This window comes from Mesocricetus auratus, unplaced genomic scaffold (assembly GCF_017639785.1).
Source record: "Mesocricetus auratus isolate SY011 unplaced genomic scaffold, BCM_Maur_2.0 Super-Scaffold_100014, whole genome shotgun sequence".
Lineage (NCBI taxonomy): Eukaryota > Metazoa > Chordata > Mammalia > Rodentia > Cricetidae > Mesocricetus > Mesocricetus auratus.
Genome location: NW_024429197.1, coordinates 27,833,374 through 27,849,766, shown reverse-complemented (window position 1 = coordinate 27,849,766; position 16,393 = coordinate 27,833,374). Strand labels below are relative to the sequence as shown.

The 16,393-nt window shown below is 41.3% G+C and overlaps 1 protein-coding gene across 10 annotated transcripts in view; it reads left to right on the top strand.

Annotated features, from left to right (window-relative positions):
• The window catches only part of LOC101826706 (AGBL carboxypeptidase 4), a 1,098,260-nt gene that overhangs the window by 1,019,856 nt on the left and 62,011 nt on the right, over positions 1 to 16,393 (top strand). For all 10 annotated transcript variants that reach the window (XM_040756958.1, XM_040756964.1, XM_040756959.1 and 7 more), the window contains 2 exons: positions 11,021 to 11,173; positions 13,140 to 13,302. In XM_040756958.1, coding sequence (XP_040612892.1) covers positions 11,021 to 11,173; positions 13,140 to 13,302 — 316 coding nt within the window. The remainder of the gene's footprint in view (positions 1 to 11,020; positions 11,174 to 13,139; positions 13,303 to 16,393) is intronic.

Below are 16,393 nucleotides of genomic sequence, written 5' to 3'. Positions count from 1 at the left end.
AAAAATACTCTGCAGTTAAGTCTTGAAAGAGAGAAGATAGTACCACTTGTCCCCAGTTAAATGCCTGGGGGTGGAGGTAGAGGGCTGCTGCAAGAAAATCAAATATTTGAAGAATATAGGATACCTAGAGCATGATAGTACAAGCTGTCCTAAGCTGTCACCAAAGATTTTTTTCTTAACTGAAGTCTGAAGTTGAAGCCCAAAGAGGGAAGTTTCTCTGTGTTCTCACAGCAGGTTAGAAGCAAAGCCAAGATGAGGTTTCTGGTGGAGAGAGAGAGAGAGAGAGAGAGAGAGAGAGAGAGAGAGAGAGAGAGAGAGAGAGAGAGAGACAGACAGACAGACAGACAGACAGACAGACAGACAGACAGACAGACAGACAGAGACAGAGAGACAGAGACAGAGAGACAGAGACAGAGAAAGACAGAGACACAGGGACACGCAGAGAGACACAGAGAAACAGAGAGAACATTTCCCAAGAGCCTACTGTAAGCCAGCACCTCCAACTCAGTAGTTAGACATCTATAGACATCTATTCTTACCCCTCTGGATTTACTGACAGCCTCCTGCAGTAGGTATTCCCAAGGATCAAGGCCACAGCTATTTATTGAGTGTGTAATATGTGCCCAAGGGTGCCCTCATTTCATCTCACTTTGCTTTTTAATGAAGCACCATTAACTTTTAATTATCAAGTTAAAATGTCCCTTAGCTCTCATGGGTTTCTATGTTCTGGCTCTGTCCTCTCTTAGCTGAGAGCGCCTTGATTATTTTGCTTCGTCTTTCCATTCAAACTGCAGCACTTTTCGCAGGAACAGACATGTGGGTGCTTCCCAAGCAGGAGAGACAAGCAGAGGCTTTGGATGTAATGAGATGTGAGTTAGAATCCCAGTTCCGCATTATGAGATCTTAGCAAACTACAGGCTCTGAGCTTTTACTGAGATCATGATCTATTTCCTTGGTGGATTGTTGAGAGTTGGATGAGCTAATTGTTGTGAGAATGGCTTATAAATTATATAAATGTGCAAGACAGTGGTCGTTGGCAATATTTTTCCTGCTGAATAAAGAAGAAATTTACACTTTTCTAAGTTGGGTCCTCAAGTTCCTCTCAGCTCTGTTTCTGTAACACTTGCCTCTGTCCTTCACTCCTTCCAACTCTCATCGCACATGCAGTTTCAGGTAAAATGTCCATTTTTTCTACAAGGTTTTAAGCTCCAAGAAGTCTGATTGCCCTGCGCCAAGCACAGTACCTGTACATACTATGACTGTGTAATTGAGGAGAACATATTGCAAGTCTACAAACTTCTAGACATTTTGTTAGGCATTAAGCCAATTACCTCATCCAACTTCACACAATCCTGTGTGTTGAGAATTGTTATCTCTAATTTCCAGAGAAGAAGCAAAGACACTGAAAGGGAAACTGATTCTACTACAGGTCACCAGGCTCACCCTTGGTGGAACTGACACTGAAGGTCAAGTCTATGAGCCCTCTGAATCACTCCAGTGCCGTGGCTGCCCTCCTATGATCATTGTCACTGTCATGGCCATCACTGGGGCCAATAGACATTGCTATGGAGGAGGAGGTAGATATGAGGAAGATCTACTTAACCTTGATGGCCTGTTACAAATCTACTCTTTCGGTGCCAAGCCTCCTGTCTCTGCACTTCTTTTTCCCAGGCCTAGAGGTAAAGGAGGAAAATGGAAGCAGGAAATGACTTTCTTCCTTCCAATCCAGGTGTGGACCACCATAGATCCTTAGAAGGATGTAGCAATGTCTGCTGTTAAGTTCGGATCTGACTCTTCACTTCTAAGTAAAGCTAGACACACTGGAAGTAGAAAAAAGTTGTTTCTTTTCATCTTGCTGTTACTGGAGCACTTTCCCTGCTTGAAAACATCACACTCACAGATTACCCTGGTCCTGAACGTATTCTTCTGAGCCAAATGGAGTTCCCAGACACAGAGGCTGGGCTGTTTTGAATAAGTAGAGATTAAAAACTGAGTCATTGGTCAGAAACACTCAGGGTGAATCTCAGCATTACCATTTGCAAGTTCTCCTTGCCTTGGTTTCCCATCTGGCTGTCGCACTTACCTTATCTCTTCATAAGAGTCAAGGCAGTACCAGACTCAGGAAGTGCTCCTTAAGAGGCAGCAATGTCTGTGGTGTGAGGGTCATTGAAAGCATGAGCTATGGAACAAGCTGACTTGGGTTCTGTTGGTCGTCACTGTGTGGTACCGGACTCCCTCTGCATGTGATTTAACCTCTGTTCTTAAGTTCCCTCATTTGTAAGTAGTGTTTCTATGTGATAAGTTGGTGGGACTGATGACTGATTGATGAGCGTCTGGCACATACTAAGTCTACATTGTTATTACACCCTCCATAGCTCCTCTGTGGCTCATCTTATTGCAGCCCTAACATGTACAGTGGTCTGCCACAGGAGGCTTTGCCTACTTGCTGCCAGTGGCTGTGATCCCCACCTGGGTGTCACTTCACCTGTTTCATTTACCACCAGCTCTTACAATGATACTTGGCACACAGGAAATTCATAACAAAGGTTCTCAAAGACCATTAATTAATGAATATTTGAATAAAAGGATGTTTAAAAATCTATAATAAATCAAAGAAAGATACTAGTAACTGCTAACATTCCTGTTTGTCAAGAGATCATTTGGGCTGAACATGAAATGAACAAGATGTTACCAGGTGGTAAAGGAAGGTTAGCCCAGGATGGAATAGAGGGCGTGAGAGCACCTAAGAAAGTGCTGGAGCCTCTGCCAGACTGGCAGTTGTGAGACAGAGAGAGGAGGAGATGGAGTCCTGAGGCCTAGCTCCTTGGTTCCCTAGGTGGGCTATCTGGATTTGCCACATGGCTTTTCTCCTCCTTTTTGACAAAAAGTGTTGTTTAGCCATGTTCAGGACATACCTGACAAAGGAAGATGTCACCATGCCACTTCATAAAGTTACACTACACATGATAGAAGACCTTGACACTGTTTCGTTTGTCTTCTGAGACATGGCCTTGGCACATTGCCCAAGCAGGGCTCCAACCTGTTCTCAAGCAGCCCTTCTACCTTAGGCTACGGGTGAGTGCCGCTGTGTCCGGCTGCTTGGCTATTAAGCAGTCTTAAATTTTTCCAACTTTCGGGAATATTTCTACTTTTAAAATAAGTAGCTAGAAGATATGTCAATTGATTTGAAATGTTTCTATGGGTGTGTGTGTGTGTGTGTGTGTGTGTCTTTGCCTGAATTCTACAGGAAAAACATCCTCTTGAGGGGGAATCTTAGCTAAGACACTGTCAGGTTCTCTAACATGTCTCATCTCACCCCTCTTGTGCTCGCACACTCATCTTTTTATTTTTAAATTAATTTTTTATTTTGAGTGTCTGAGGCCAGCTGTGCCCAGATGGATAGTTCTTCAGCCCAGAGGTGAAAGTGCCTGCATGGCATGGGCTTGAGTGTGATCAAGCCATAGCTTGCTAGAGTGCAAGCTCCTGAGAACAGAAAAACAGAGAAAGGAGTCTTGTGGTCAGTTGCCCTGACTTCCACTCACCCCCAGTTCCCTGGTCCACAAAACAGGAATGGTAACAGAAGTCACCCTTCTTATCTATCCTTGCCCAAATCCAGCTTCCTCCTCAGCCCCAAACCCGACATAAAACCTCCCTGCCCTTCCAGAATTGGAGCTGCTTGCATCTTCCTTCATTTGACTGACTATGTGATAAAGACTGAAGCACTCCCCAGTGTAAAGAATTCAACACCCTATCAGAGCACCAAACTCAAGTTTTTTGGCTTGTGCAGAGTGAGACAGTGTAGCTCAGAATACAGAATGAAAACCCAGTTCCTCCCTGGTGTCTAAAAGAAAGTGAACTCCACACTAAATTATGTTGCAAATATGCCCCAAGGTAGTTTTAATTTTATTGGCACTGATTTTAATTTACTCTTTAGGCCCCTGATTGCGGGATGAGCTGTTGGCTGCTGGCGAGGGGACAGCCCTTCATCACTTGATTTTAATTAAGGTTCTTAAGTTTGGAAGAAAAGAACAAAGATGTCCCTTCCCCCACTTCTATTCTCATTCCCAAGTTATAATTAAGGGCCCTGCATCTGCGACAAATTCCTTGTTCTATCTAGCATGGCTACAGAAGATAAGTTATTTGACTGCTAAATACAGAAAATAAGTTATTTGAGTTTGTGGGAGTGGGGAACCCACAAAAACCTGAAGATGCATTTGATCACTCATTAATTTATTTCTCCATTCATGAGTTTTGTTTTCTCATTTCTTCCTTCATCAAGCTTTAATAACAGTCTATATGCCAGCCCTTGTCCTGGTCCTGTAGATTTTACAAAATTGATAATATATGATCTCTGCCCCCAAAGAGTTCACATCACAATGGAAGATGAAAATAAGGAATTAAAAGGTCATGAAGGGGCCTGAAGCATACAATAAGGCCTTTGAGAAGATGGTACACTGTCAGGGATTGAACTCAAGGCCTTGAACATACTAGGTAACTGCTCTACCACCAAGGTACCTCTCTCTCTCTCTCTCTCTCTCTCTCTCTCTCTCTCTCTCTCTCTCTTTCTCTTCTCTCTCTCGCCTCTCTCTCATTCATTTGTTGATTTATTTTTAGACAATATTCACTCAGTTGCCTGGACTGGCCCCAAATTTGTGATCTGCCCACCCAGCCTCTTTAGTATCTGGGATGACAGATGTGTGCCACCATCATGATCAGCAAAATAAAGAATTCTAAACCAAGATTTTGTACTAATTAAAATGAATAATACTCGCTTTTAAAACACGCCCTAAATATCAGTAGTTTTCATATATGAAAGATTCATTTGTGCCTCACATCATAGTCTAATGCAGGACTTCTGGTCATTTCTCTGGCATTGATTCAGGAACGTAGGTGAATGAAATGAGGACATGACTGCTCCCAGGTGTGGTTGAGGAGAAAGGTTTCATTGTAGATATGAGGGAGAAAACAGCCAGAGGCATCGGGAAGGGTCCAGACTGAACTGGGTCATGCGAGGAGAGGGAGAATGTGCGAGAAAAAGACAGAAGGAACAGAGAGAGCACATGAGACCCAAGAAAGCATGTAGCCAAAATGGCTGAGTTATATAGGAAAGAAAAGCTGGGGGAGGGGAAGTCCAGCCACTATGCTGAAGAGATTTAGGGGAGGGGGAGGGGTGAGAAGTGCCAGGAAGAGTCATAGATACTGAGACTTATCCAGGTAACTTTGGGACCTGATAATAGGCTGCTTTTTTCTTATGATATCATAATTTTTACAGGTAGATTCCATGAAGGACAAGAATGTGATTGATTGTATGTAAATTTTATGGCAGTATCCACAGTTACCTATATACTGTTTGATCCCAACTGAATAGCAAGAGAGAATGGCAAATATCTTCCCTTTACAGGGCAGATGAGTGTCTGTTGAAATTCCCAAGCTAGACCAGAGTTAACTAGATATGAGTATGGACAATATGTAGGCAGAGGAATATTGTGTGTGGATTCATATATAAAGATGATGAGCCCAGTGGTTCAAGATTCTCCAGTGTGGAGAATGAGGAGCGCTGATTCTGGGGTCAGGGACCAGATCATGCAAGAGCTTTAAAGCATATGCAAGGAACTGGTCTCTGTCCTGGAAGCCATTAAGAACTGTAGATTAGTCTTAACTAGAGCAGTGAAAGTGTTTGCATATGCAAAGGCCACTTGAAAACAACAAGGAAATCTATTAAGAAGTGATTTTAATGGCCATGCCCAGGGGATGGTGACATACACATTTAATCCCAGCATTTGGGAGGCAGAGGCAGGTGGATCTCAGTGAGTTTGAGGCCAGCCTCATTTACAGAGTAAGTTCCAGGGGGGAAAAATTGAGAAGTGATTATAACAGTAGACCAAGCTAGAGAAGATGAAAATTTGGATCAGTCCTGTGCCTCTTCCAAGGAATTCATGGAAAGTTCTGTATATCACCTAGATTGGGCACAATATAACAAGCACTGCCATCAGTGCCCAAGAAAGAAGATAAACAAACAGCTTGAGTGACTTATATTAATTGAGGATAAAAAAACAATTAAAAGTTTAAAGAAGTCTCTTTTTCTGTCTCATCCATTTACCATTTATTTCCTACTTTTGTCTATATTTATTAACAATTTCATATATATATATATATATATATATGAAATTTTCTCCTGATTTCCAGATCGTCCCATGTGTCTTCACCCCCTCTTTATTTTTTAAAATAAATTTCCAAGTTCTATTTGTGCTGCCCATACTCTCATGGATGTAGATCTGTCCATTGGAACACGGGTGACCTATACTATTAAAGAAAACTGATCCTCACTCCCCTAGAAGTCATTCACTATCAATAGTGCCCAGCTGAGTGTCCTGACCATACCCCTGTCCATACTAGAATATTGACTGGCTAGGTCTCATATGGTCTTGGTCAGGCAACAAGCTGTTGGGAGTTACTGAGTACAGAAGACAGTTTTGTTCTACTCCTTCTCAACCTCCGGCTCTTACAGCCTCACTGGTTCCTCTTCCTCAATGATTCCTGTGCCTTGAGGATAGCATGGAATGATACAGAAATCTTGATATAGATGCTGTGGTTTATCATTCCACACATTTATTCTTTACATTTTGACCAATTGTGAGCTTCTCAAACATCAACTGTTCTCTGCACAAAGAAATTTCTCTGAAGGGGTCTGATAACTGTACTAATTTAGAGGTAGGTAGATATAAATTTGGAGGGAGTTTGAAACTGTACACATTTAGCAGAATAATTAATAGCAGGTTCACTCTGGGGAGCTGTGAGCTCCTCAACCATAGGTTCTTGACAAAATTAACAGTACTTTTCATGCATGTTCTTATGTGTAGTAGACCTTATATCCAATCAGAAAACAGCGGTTACCCCCTTAACATCCTGCCTCTATTGCACACATGGGCATATTTTGCCATGCTAGTCATATTGTAGTTCACAATGTTCACAACTGGGTAAGAAGTTGATTACTTCCTGGTACTATGAAAGCTAGTCAACAGGTATAAAGCTGACAGCTTGACTTCTCCATGTTATTTGTTCAAAGCATTTGGTGTCTTCAGCAGTATGTCTTACTATTAAGTTCCAGTGGGCAACAAAGAACAATGACAATAGCCTATATTATTTTGGGAGAGTCCAGGACTCCCAGATTAACAACTTCAGGGGAGTATCTGATACCTAATACTGGATGAATCCAATTAAAGTCATATATATATATGTACATATGTACATATATGTATGTATGTATAAACATATACTTGTATAAATATATACATTCATACACACATGCTTAGACACATATGTACACATTTGTATAAATATATGAAAGATGCCTGAAGAATAATAGGTTTCTATATGGCTTTCTCAAACATCCTTGGTGTTAGTTATCTATTTCTCCAGTCTCTCCCCTGTCATATCAACCCATTCATCTATATTAAAATGCAAATATTTAAAGGTAAACAAGGGAACAGGAAACAAAAGAAACAGTGAAGGCAGTCATGTCTGGAACTCCAAAAGAAAAGGTTGATAAATGTGATCACATTAAAAAATAACATTCAAAGTTAAATGTAAAAAGTAAAATAAAGTAAAAACAAGCTAAAATAAAAAATGACAAAAGTATTTTATAAAATGTAAAGATGAATTTATGTAATGTATAGCTTGTATAAATCAGAAAACTAACCTTAGATATCATTTTTTTTTCCAAGACAGGGTTTCTCTGTGGCTTTGGAGGCTGTCCTGGAACTAGCTTTTGTAGACCAGGCTGGTCTCAAACTCACAGATATCCAACTGCCTCTGTCTCCAGAGTGCTGAGAGTAAAGGTGTGCACCACCAATGCCCAGCTTAGCTATCAAAAATGGAATATTTCAAAAAGTAAAATTGCATCCAAGTTGTCAAGGTGATGAGGTCCTGATACACAGTTGGGAGTGTACTGGCCCTTCTAAGGGAGCTTGTCAGTATTTATCAGAATTGCAGATGTACAACAGGATTGTAGTGATTTCATCTCTATGAATCCAGTGTAGAATTGCATCTGTATAAACTGCTATATTGCAAAGTCCATCACCAAAACACTGCTGGTAACAGGAAAAGATTGGAAACCTCTTAAGTGTCCATCAGGTAGGGAGTTGATTAGCTATCAAATAGAATGAAGCAACTATTTGTTGAGAAAAAGTTACTCCCAAAACAGAAGAAGAAGAAGAAGAAGAAGAAGAAGAAGAAGAAGAAGAAGAAGAAGAAGAAGAAGAAGAAGAAGAAGAAGAAGAAGAAGAAGAAGAAGAAGACAACGACGACTTGACCATTTGGAGTGAGGACTATTTCCTTGTTTATATACAAACTGTCTCTGGAAGAGTACATGTAAACCTGACAGCAAAACTGTATGATTGCTGGATGGAGTGGAAGGGGCATTTTCCACTGTAAATTGTGTCATGCCTCTTAACTTCGGAACCATACGCGTCAATCAATTCAAATTTACCTGCTGGTAATTTAAAGTGAAGTCATATTAGCCACCCACTGTGAGGATGCCAGATTTGAGGGACAACTGATACCATACCCAAGTGGTTGTCAGTAGGGTTTGGCTCTAATTCTTGTTCCATCACCAGCATGCCAGTCAGCCTTGCAAAAGCTACCTCCCTACTCAGGGCTGATTGGAGAGATGTCAGGGGCCTTATTTCCAAGGCCTTTCTATCTCTGGCAGTCATAACTATAAATTGCAATTTTCCTCATATGTTTCTCAGTCATCTCTGTACCTTTTCCTTTCCTCTGCAGTTCATCAAAAGTTCAGAGTAAAAAACAGACAATCAAAGAAAATAAAATTACAAAGGTGACTTTTATGGGGCTCCTGTTGGACCATTGTGTATTCCTCCTCCAAAGCCGAACATGATGAGTTTAATATCGCACAGAGAAATGCATCTTGTTGCCCTCAGAAGACAGTGTATGCTACCAAGATAACCAGGAGCTCAGCAAGACTTAATTCTTCACTCCAACTCTGAGGCAAATGAAAAGACAGTCATCAAACTCACATTTTAGAAACAACATGGATTTTATTTGGCTGTAACTTGGTTTGAAAGTGTCCCAATGAGGGGGAAACCTCCCACATATGACCTTCTTTTCTTTCCCAGGACTGAAAACCAGACAAAGATGGTTAGGTGACCAGGAGTGTCAAGTGTTGGTTACAGATGACAAGTCAATTTTGTCAGGAGTCAAGAGTCCTGGGCATCAGTCTCAGTCCCAATTATTCCATGAGCTCAGACAAATCTTCTTCACATTTGGGGCTTTGTTAATCTTATGAGGATTGGTGTGTGTGTGTGTGTGTGTGTGTGTGTGTGTGTGTGTGTGTGTGTGATATTTAGTTGACATGTACAAAGAGGAGGATCATTGTGTTTGAGAGACACTGAAGATTTAAAGTCCTAAAAGTCCTCTTGTTTCTGCCAGTCTGGTGTCTGTTGTGGTGTCTGGTGTCATTTTCTGGTGTCTTTTGTATCATCATTCTGCCAACAGTTCTGAGCATCCTGCACTTAGAAACACTAAGCCCTTTATAGACAATTCCCCATCTTTAGAGAATTTAATATATAATATCACATCAAGTTAGAAAGTATCTTAACTATGCAAGCAAAGAAAGTCTTAGCAATGTCACTTACAGACTACAAAGCCTCTCTTGCCATGAACTATTGTTTTTTGTTAGTTTGTTTGTTTTTTGCTATTCGGGAAAAGATGGGACATCATGAGAAAAGGTTAAATGAAAGAGCTAATTAAGACTTCATGTGTAAAGCTTCTAGAATGGCTCCTAGAATGCCTTAAATATGCGTGAAGTGATGGCAACTACTGTGTTTGCTTCCCAGTATAACTCTGAGATTAGAATCAAAATACATATTTTTCAGATTAAAAATACCTCCTAGCCAACTACTCTGGGCTAATGAAGTCACTTATAGCCACCACTTCCAAAATGTATGGTAATATTTGCCCTATTACCCACAGAAAAGTATAGTCCTTACGCCCCACCTCTGCTTATTAAAGAAACTTCTCTTTACAGCAGATGGAGACCATTATAGAAAGCTACAATAAATCAAAATGCAGAGTTATGGAGTCCTGATGGATACATCCATAAAACACTCCAGCACCTAATGTTCAGGGATCATTGCAGAAGAGGGAATGGAAAGACTGTAAGAGCCAGAGGATCAGGAAGTTGGTTGTGAGACTGTGTCTCCTAGTAATGTCAGAACCTACATGCATAAAGTCTCACCAACATGACTGACTAAATATAAGCCGGACAAGGATAACAATAGAGATGCCAATGTGGATGGGGCAAAAACCACAAGGTTTTAATCCTATACAAAGAACTATAGGCAACTAAGGAATTTTTAGTGTGGGATAAATAGCCTTCCCCAGGGAAGAATATACTAATACATATACATATCTGCATGTAATAACAATTAATGAAAAAAGAGAACATGAATTTGAAAGAGAGCAAGGAGAAGTATGGGGAGGCCTTAGAGGGAGGAAATTGGGAAGAAATGATATAACTGTGACCTCAAAATAAAAGAAAAGGTTTGGTTTTTTTTGTTTTGTTTTGTTTAAAAATCCTGAAGCTCACAGTGGGAGTACAATTTATACCTGGCTTCTCAGCTAGACATGTAAATGTAGACAAAATTGCACAAATACCCGATGTAAACACTATGATTTCCTGGAAGGTATTTCTTATTAATCAGATAATAACTTCTTGTAATGTCTAATCATGTTCTCTGTAAGTAACTTAGTTGAGAATACAACAAAACCCTCCTCTCTCTGAGACCTCTAAAAGACATGCTACCAGTAGCACTTTCTGACACTGAGGACACATTAGTTAAAAATGAATAGAAATCGATTCTCGCCTGTCTCCTGCTCTCCAATCACACTGCAAGTAGCTGCCAAGTGTATTGATACAAAGGGCCAGCTGAAAAGGGTGTGTGCAGCGTGGCTTCCTATAAGGTGGCTCTGCCTTCTCATTTGTTATCCTTTCTTTCAACAGAAAACCAGTCTGGAGTTCTATATTGACATCCACGCCCACTCCACCATGATGAATGGCTTCATGTATGGCAATATCTTTGAGGATGAGGAACGGTTCCAAAGGCAGTCCATTTTTCCAAAGCTCCTTTGCCAGAATGCAGAGGACTTCTCCTATGTGAGTCAAAAGTTCTCAGGTAGCCAAGATGCTTCTGCACCTCTTCCTGTCACACCTTCCTCTCTTCTTCAGATTCATTTTTATTTAATGTGTCTGGTCACCTAGTATTTGTTTATGGAGTCTGACTCCAGCATTAACAAGGCAAAGAAACTCATCGAGTGGTCTCCCTGTTTTATTCCTAGCCAGGTAGTCTATTTTCATTTGCCCCCATTCTTCCACAAGAAGAACAATATGTCTGCTCAAGGGATTATATACCCACCATTCTCATCTTCCATGACTTCCTTGGCCCCAATTTCTTTGACAGTAATTGGTGGGTATATTTCTTTTTATCCTGCTGGCACCACAGCTTCCTGGGCAGACATATGGAGCTATAGATATGAATGTCCCTTGCAGGCAGAAAAGACCTCAACAACCTCCAGAGACATGCAAGGTGGGTGGGATGGGCCGAGATGGGGCAGTTAGAAATTTTGCAGCCCAAAGCAATGTCAGAGAAGAGCAGGGAGAAAAGATGAGGGATGTCAGCGTGCACTCTTGAGATATGGGACTGTTTTTGCTCTTTTTTTCTTGGTTTTGATGCTAAATCTCTGGGCCTTGTTGCTGCCCTGTGGCCAGTCGGGAAGAGGCCCACAGAGGTCATGGCAATTTTTGAAGATGATGATCTGAAAACTCACCTGCTCATGGCTTCAGGCTGGACATTAGTGAGGATGGTGAATTTCTCTGTGTGGTAAGATGCACTTTGAATTACAGAATCTTTGGATGACAGACCAAAAAGGGAATTGGAGGTTGTTTAGCACAGTCCTTTTTTTATATTCAAGAGAAACCTATGGACAAGAAAGGTTGAGACTCTACTGTCAAGTCATCTAGAAATTAGGTGGTAGAACCAAACAGGCACCTGCCCATTTGCAGCTATGAGACAAAACCAGCCATTTGTTTCTATAGGAACCTTATATAGTCTCTTTAGCCTCTAGTTCATTGGAAGGTGTGCCATAGGTCTCAGGGATGCTCACATGAGTGAGGGTCCCTGAATCTACAGACCAGACATCATCTAGGCCATGTTTCTGGTCCTGTGGACGTTCCTGTATCTCAGCTTCCTTGGGATCTCCGGGCTGCCATCAGGATAATCTATCCTGGTACCACTCCTGTCACTGCTCTGATTCTCAAGAATTAACCTCAAAATGGGAGGATTTTGTTTTATGACATAGATTCCAAGGTCTTTGCACTGGAGAGTCTGTGATTTTTTTCACAGTTTCCTTCCCCTCTACCACACAGAAAAGGAAACTGAGGCACACCAAAAGGGCAAGCTGACAGCTGTCAAACAGTGGGGAAACAAAATGTGTTTCTGAATAAAGGACCTAAGTCTGGTCTGCTTACCTGTCTCTCTTTGTTTACCCTGGTAGGTACTGTCAACATCTTACAAAAGGAGCATGACTAACCTCCCTAGCTCATGTTGGACATGAGTTCAGTTCTCTCTAGTAAGATGGAGAGCATAGGGATACCGGGAGTCACTTAGCCCTGACTTCACATCTGTACTGTTTTATTTACTTGCACATCTGTGAGTCTCAGATTCCTCATCTACAGAAAGATAAAATATGAACACATACTTAAATGGGTTCCTCTGAATCTAAAACATGATACCACCTAGGGAACAGTATCATCAAGTTGAACATTTTATTCTGATTATGATCGTAGTGTAGTTTCTTCTTGCCTCCTGTCTGCTTTCCACTCCTCCACAAGCCCTACTCACATTCCTACAGGTAGCTGTGTCCCACGAAGCCTGCTGGATGCTTTCCTTCAATTACATTTGTTGACTAATAAGTTCTTATAATAACTGAGATGGTGAAGCAGGTCCCACTTTTCAGATGATGAAACTGAGAGTTGGAGGTGTTGTAAGATTTGCTCAAAATCTAAAAGCTAGTGTGGGATATCTAGGTCTGATTTTCTCTCTTCCCATCTTTCTCTTTCACAGACTAGCACATCCTTCAATCGGGATGCTGTGAAAGCAGGAACTGGCCGTCGCTTCCTTGGTGGGCTCCTGGATCACACTTCATATTGCTATACCCTAGAGGTTTCCTTCTACAGCTACATCATTGGGGGCACGACAGCCGCTGTGCCCTACACTGAAGAAGCCTGTATCCTTTCCAGGTCCATTATCCCTAGAGAAGCCTCCATCTAGCTGGGAAGATCAAATTTGGAAGGATTTACTATGCATGTCAGGAGTTTGGCGAAGATGAATGTGGCAGGCTCCATTATTGGAGGTGTCTCTGACCTCCATATGCCCTTCAGATGGAGTACAGACATCTTCTCAACTGCTGCTTCCAGTCCTCAAGTCTTCCTTAGGTCCCTGGACCCATGGCTTTCCCACTGTTTCTGCTTTTCTTGTCTTTCTCTTCACCCCCCACCACTTTATTTTCCCTACTCCCACTTTTTTCCCTCTTTCCCCCTCTCACCTCACCTGTCACTCCTCACAATCTCATGCTTTTCCCTCCTTGCTTACTACCCCTTCTCCCTCCCTTGCTCTTCTCTTTCTTCTCCCCACCCCCTTTCCTCTCTTCTTTTTGACTCCCCTGCAATCTTCCCTGCCCTACCCACCCCAGCCCTGTGCCTTTGACAAATTGCTTTTCCTTCTAGTTTCCCCAAAACTTCTCTTCACTATGGTGAAAACTTGGGGTTACTTTTTACCTTGCTTGATTTATTTTTTAAAGGAAATTCCTTCATGAATTATAGTTTATTTCAAGCTCACCTTTTTGGATCTATAACAGATTCTGATAGAACATGTTAACACTTATCCTTTGAGTTTTAATTTGATCGATTTCTCTTTTCTAAACTTGTAGTTTTCTCCGAGAAAGAATTATAGTTGAGCAGTCTTGAAAAGGGTAAAGGATAGGATAAATTCCATATAGAGTTGGCCCTCGATGTGCCAAGATGTTTCCGGACCCAAATGGACACTGAAGTCCCCTGGCATTTTAGTCCCTTAGGTATATATAGTGTTGTAGTACTTGCATTTATCCCACACACATCTTCCTGTGTACTTCAAGGTATGCATGTGCTAGTTTTTTAAGACAAGGTATCTATGTAGTTCTGGCTATCCTCAACTCACTATGTAGACATGGCTGGCCTAGAACTTACAGAGAATTGTCTGCCTTTGCCTCCCAAGTGCTGAGATTCAACACTGGACCACCATACCTGTCCTTGATGCCTGTTTTAAATCATCTCTAGATAGTATAATATCCAATGTTCTGTAAATGCTATATAAATCATTGTTATACTGTGTTGTTTAGGGAATAATGACAAGAAAATTGACTGTATGTGATCAGTACAGATTCGGTTTTTTAAACCATTTTCTATCTGTGGCTAGTTGAATTTTCATATGCAGAACTCACAGAAATGGAAGGACCATTCACTCTCTATGAAAACTATCTCTTCCCCCAATTAAAGTGCTCACATTAGCCTTCTGTAACTCTTGGTGAATAGTCATGGAGATCCTATTGTAAGCTGTGCAAGGAAATCTCTTATGTTAATGGCATGACTTAGAACCCAGCCTACTGAAGCTTTAGTGGGCTTCAGTTTATGGGAACTTAAGAGGCAAAGGTGGTAACTTCACAGGGAGGAGCTAGCAAGGAGTAGGCCAGGTGATAGATCACAATTCAGATGCTGTAGAGCCTCAGAGAGATCATGATAAGAACAGAGTGCTCTCTCTGCAGTCTCCAAGACTGAGACCATCATCTAAAAATGTGATATAATATCTCCTGGGTCAGCAAGGCCAATGACATAGTCTGCTGTGAGGCATAGGAACAATGACTTCCCAAAGTCTAGCCATCTCTTAAATGCCACACTGCCCTTTGATTCTCTCTCTTTGCCACCAAAACATTAGATGGTGTGATCCTCCCACTCCTCAGTACATGTGAAGTCAATTTCACACCACACGTGCTTTGCTCCCCTACAGTACTGTGGCAAGGTAGGAATTTCCTAGAAGGTTTGAGGTTATGGACAAAAGGGGATAATAGACCCATTTCACAGTGAGTCACAGGTGAGTCTCTCTGGAGGATGCTGCTGATGGTTTGTCATGGTTTTCTGATGTCCAATTTTATAGGTTCTCCCACCTTTCTTTGAACTTCTGTTGTGATTTTCTGATAGAAATTTTATTTTTCGTAAAACACCCTTCCTTGTCTCAGAGTTTCTATCTCTTAACACCCAATTCTCCTTCACTAAAAATAAATACATATTAGTGTGAACCAGGAATCATACCCAGCACCTGGGTAAAATACTGAAAAAAAAAGAGTACTCTCAGGCTTTCCTTGTACTTGGGGAGTCAGAAGAGAGAAGAGATAGTTATAATATTCATCATAAACTTAGTGATAGAGGAATTCTGGAAAGCTAAGGAACATTTAAAAGTAATAATGGTAGCACACACCTATAATCCCAGTGCTTGGGAGACAAAAGCAGGAGGATCATGAGTTTGAGGCTAGCCTGGGCTACAAACCAAATTCCAAGATAATCTTTAAAAGCCACCTTCAAAAGCCAAATACTGCCCATACTCCAGCCAATAACGATAATGGTGTGTATGTGTGAGTGTGAGTATATATAAATGTGTGTAAGTATGAATGTATGTAAATGTGTATAAGTGAGTATATATGAGTGTGTACATGTGAATGAGAGTGTGAATGTATATGTGTAAATGTGAAAGTGCATGTGAGTGTGTGTATGAGAGAGAAAGTGTGTGTGTGTGTGTGTGTGTATGTGCGTTTGTGTGCTAAATACCAGGTGAGGTTCTAGATACAGAGTAGTAAGTAGTAACTAAAAACATGAATAAGGGAGAATCCAAAATGGTCGTAAGAGTCAGAGAAGTCTTTCTCATGAAAGGCTTTTCTAAACTAAGCTTTAATATAGGGCAGAAGTTAGTACAATGTGACTGGATCATGTTACTGAAGGGAGAACGCTGCATACAGACAGGTGAGGAGGAAAAGTATGCGTGTGTAGCAGGAGTATAACTGGTCTGGTTTGGGCAAAGACCTTCAGATACAGGAGAGAAATCTAAATCCGCAGGCTTCGAACTTAAATAACAGGTGATGACGAACAACAGATGTTTCGTAAATAGTGGGAAGTCATGCTGGCTGCACTGAAGGCAGGGACATGCAATAGGAGGTTGTCAGGACAATCTGTGTGAGAGATGCTTCAGGCCAATGATAGCTGATGGCTGAGGGTATTTAAATATGGGACTGA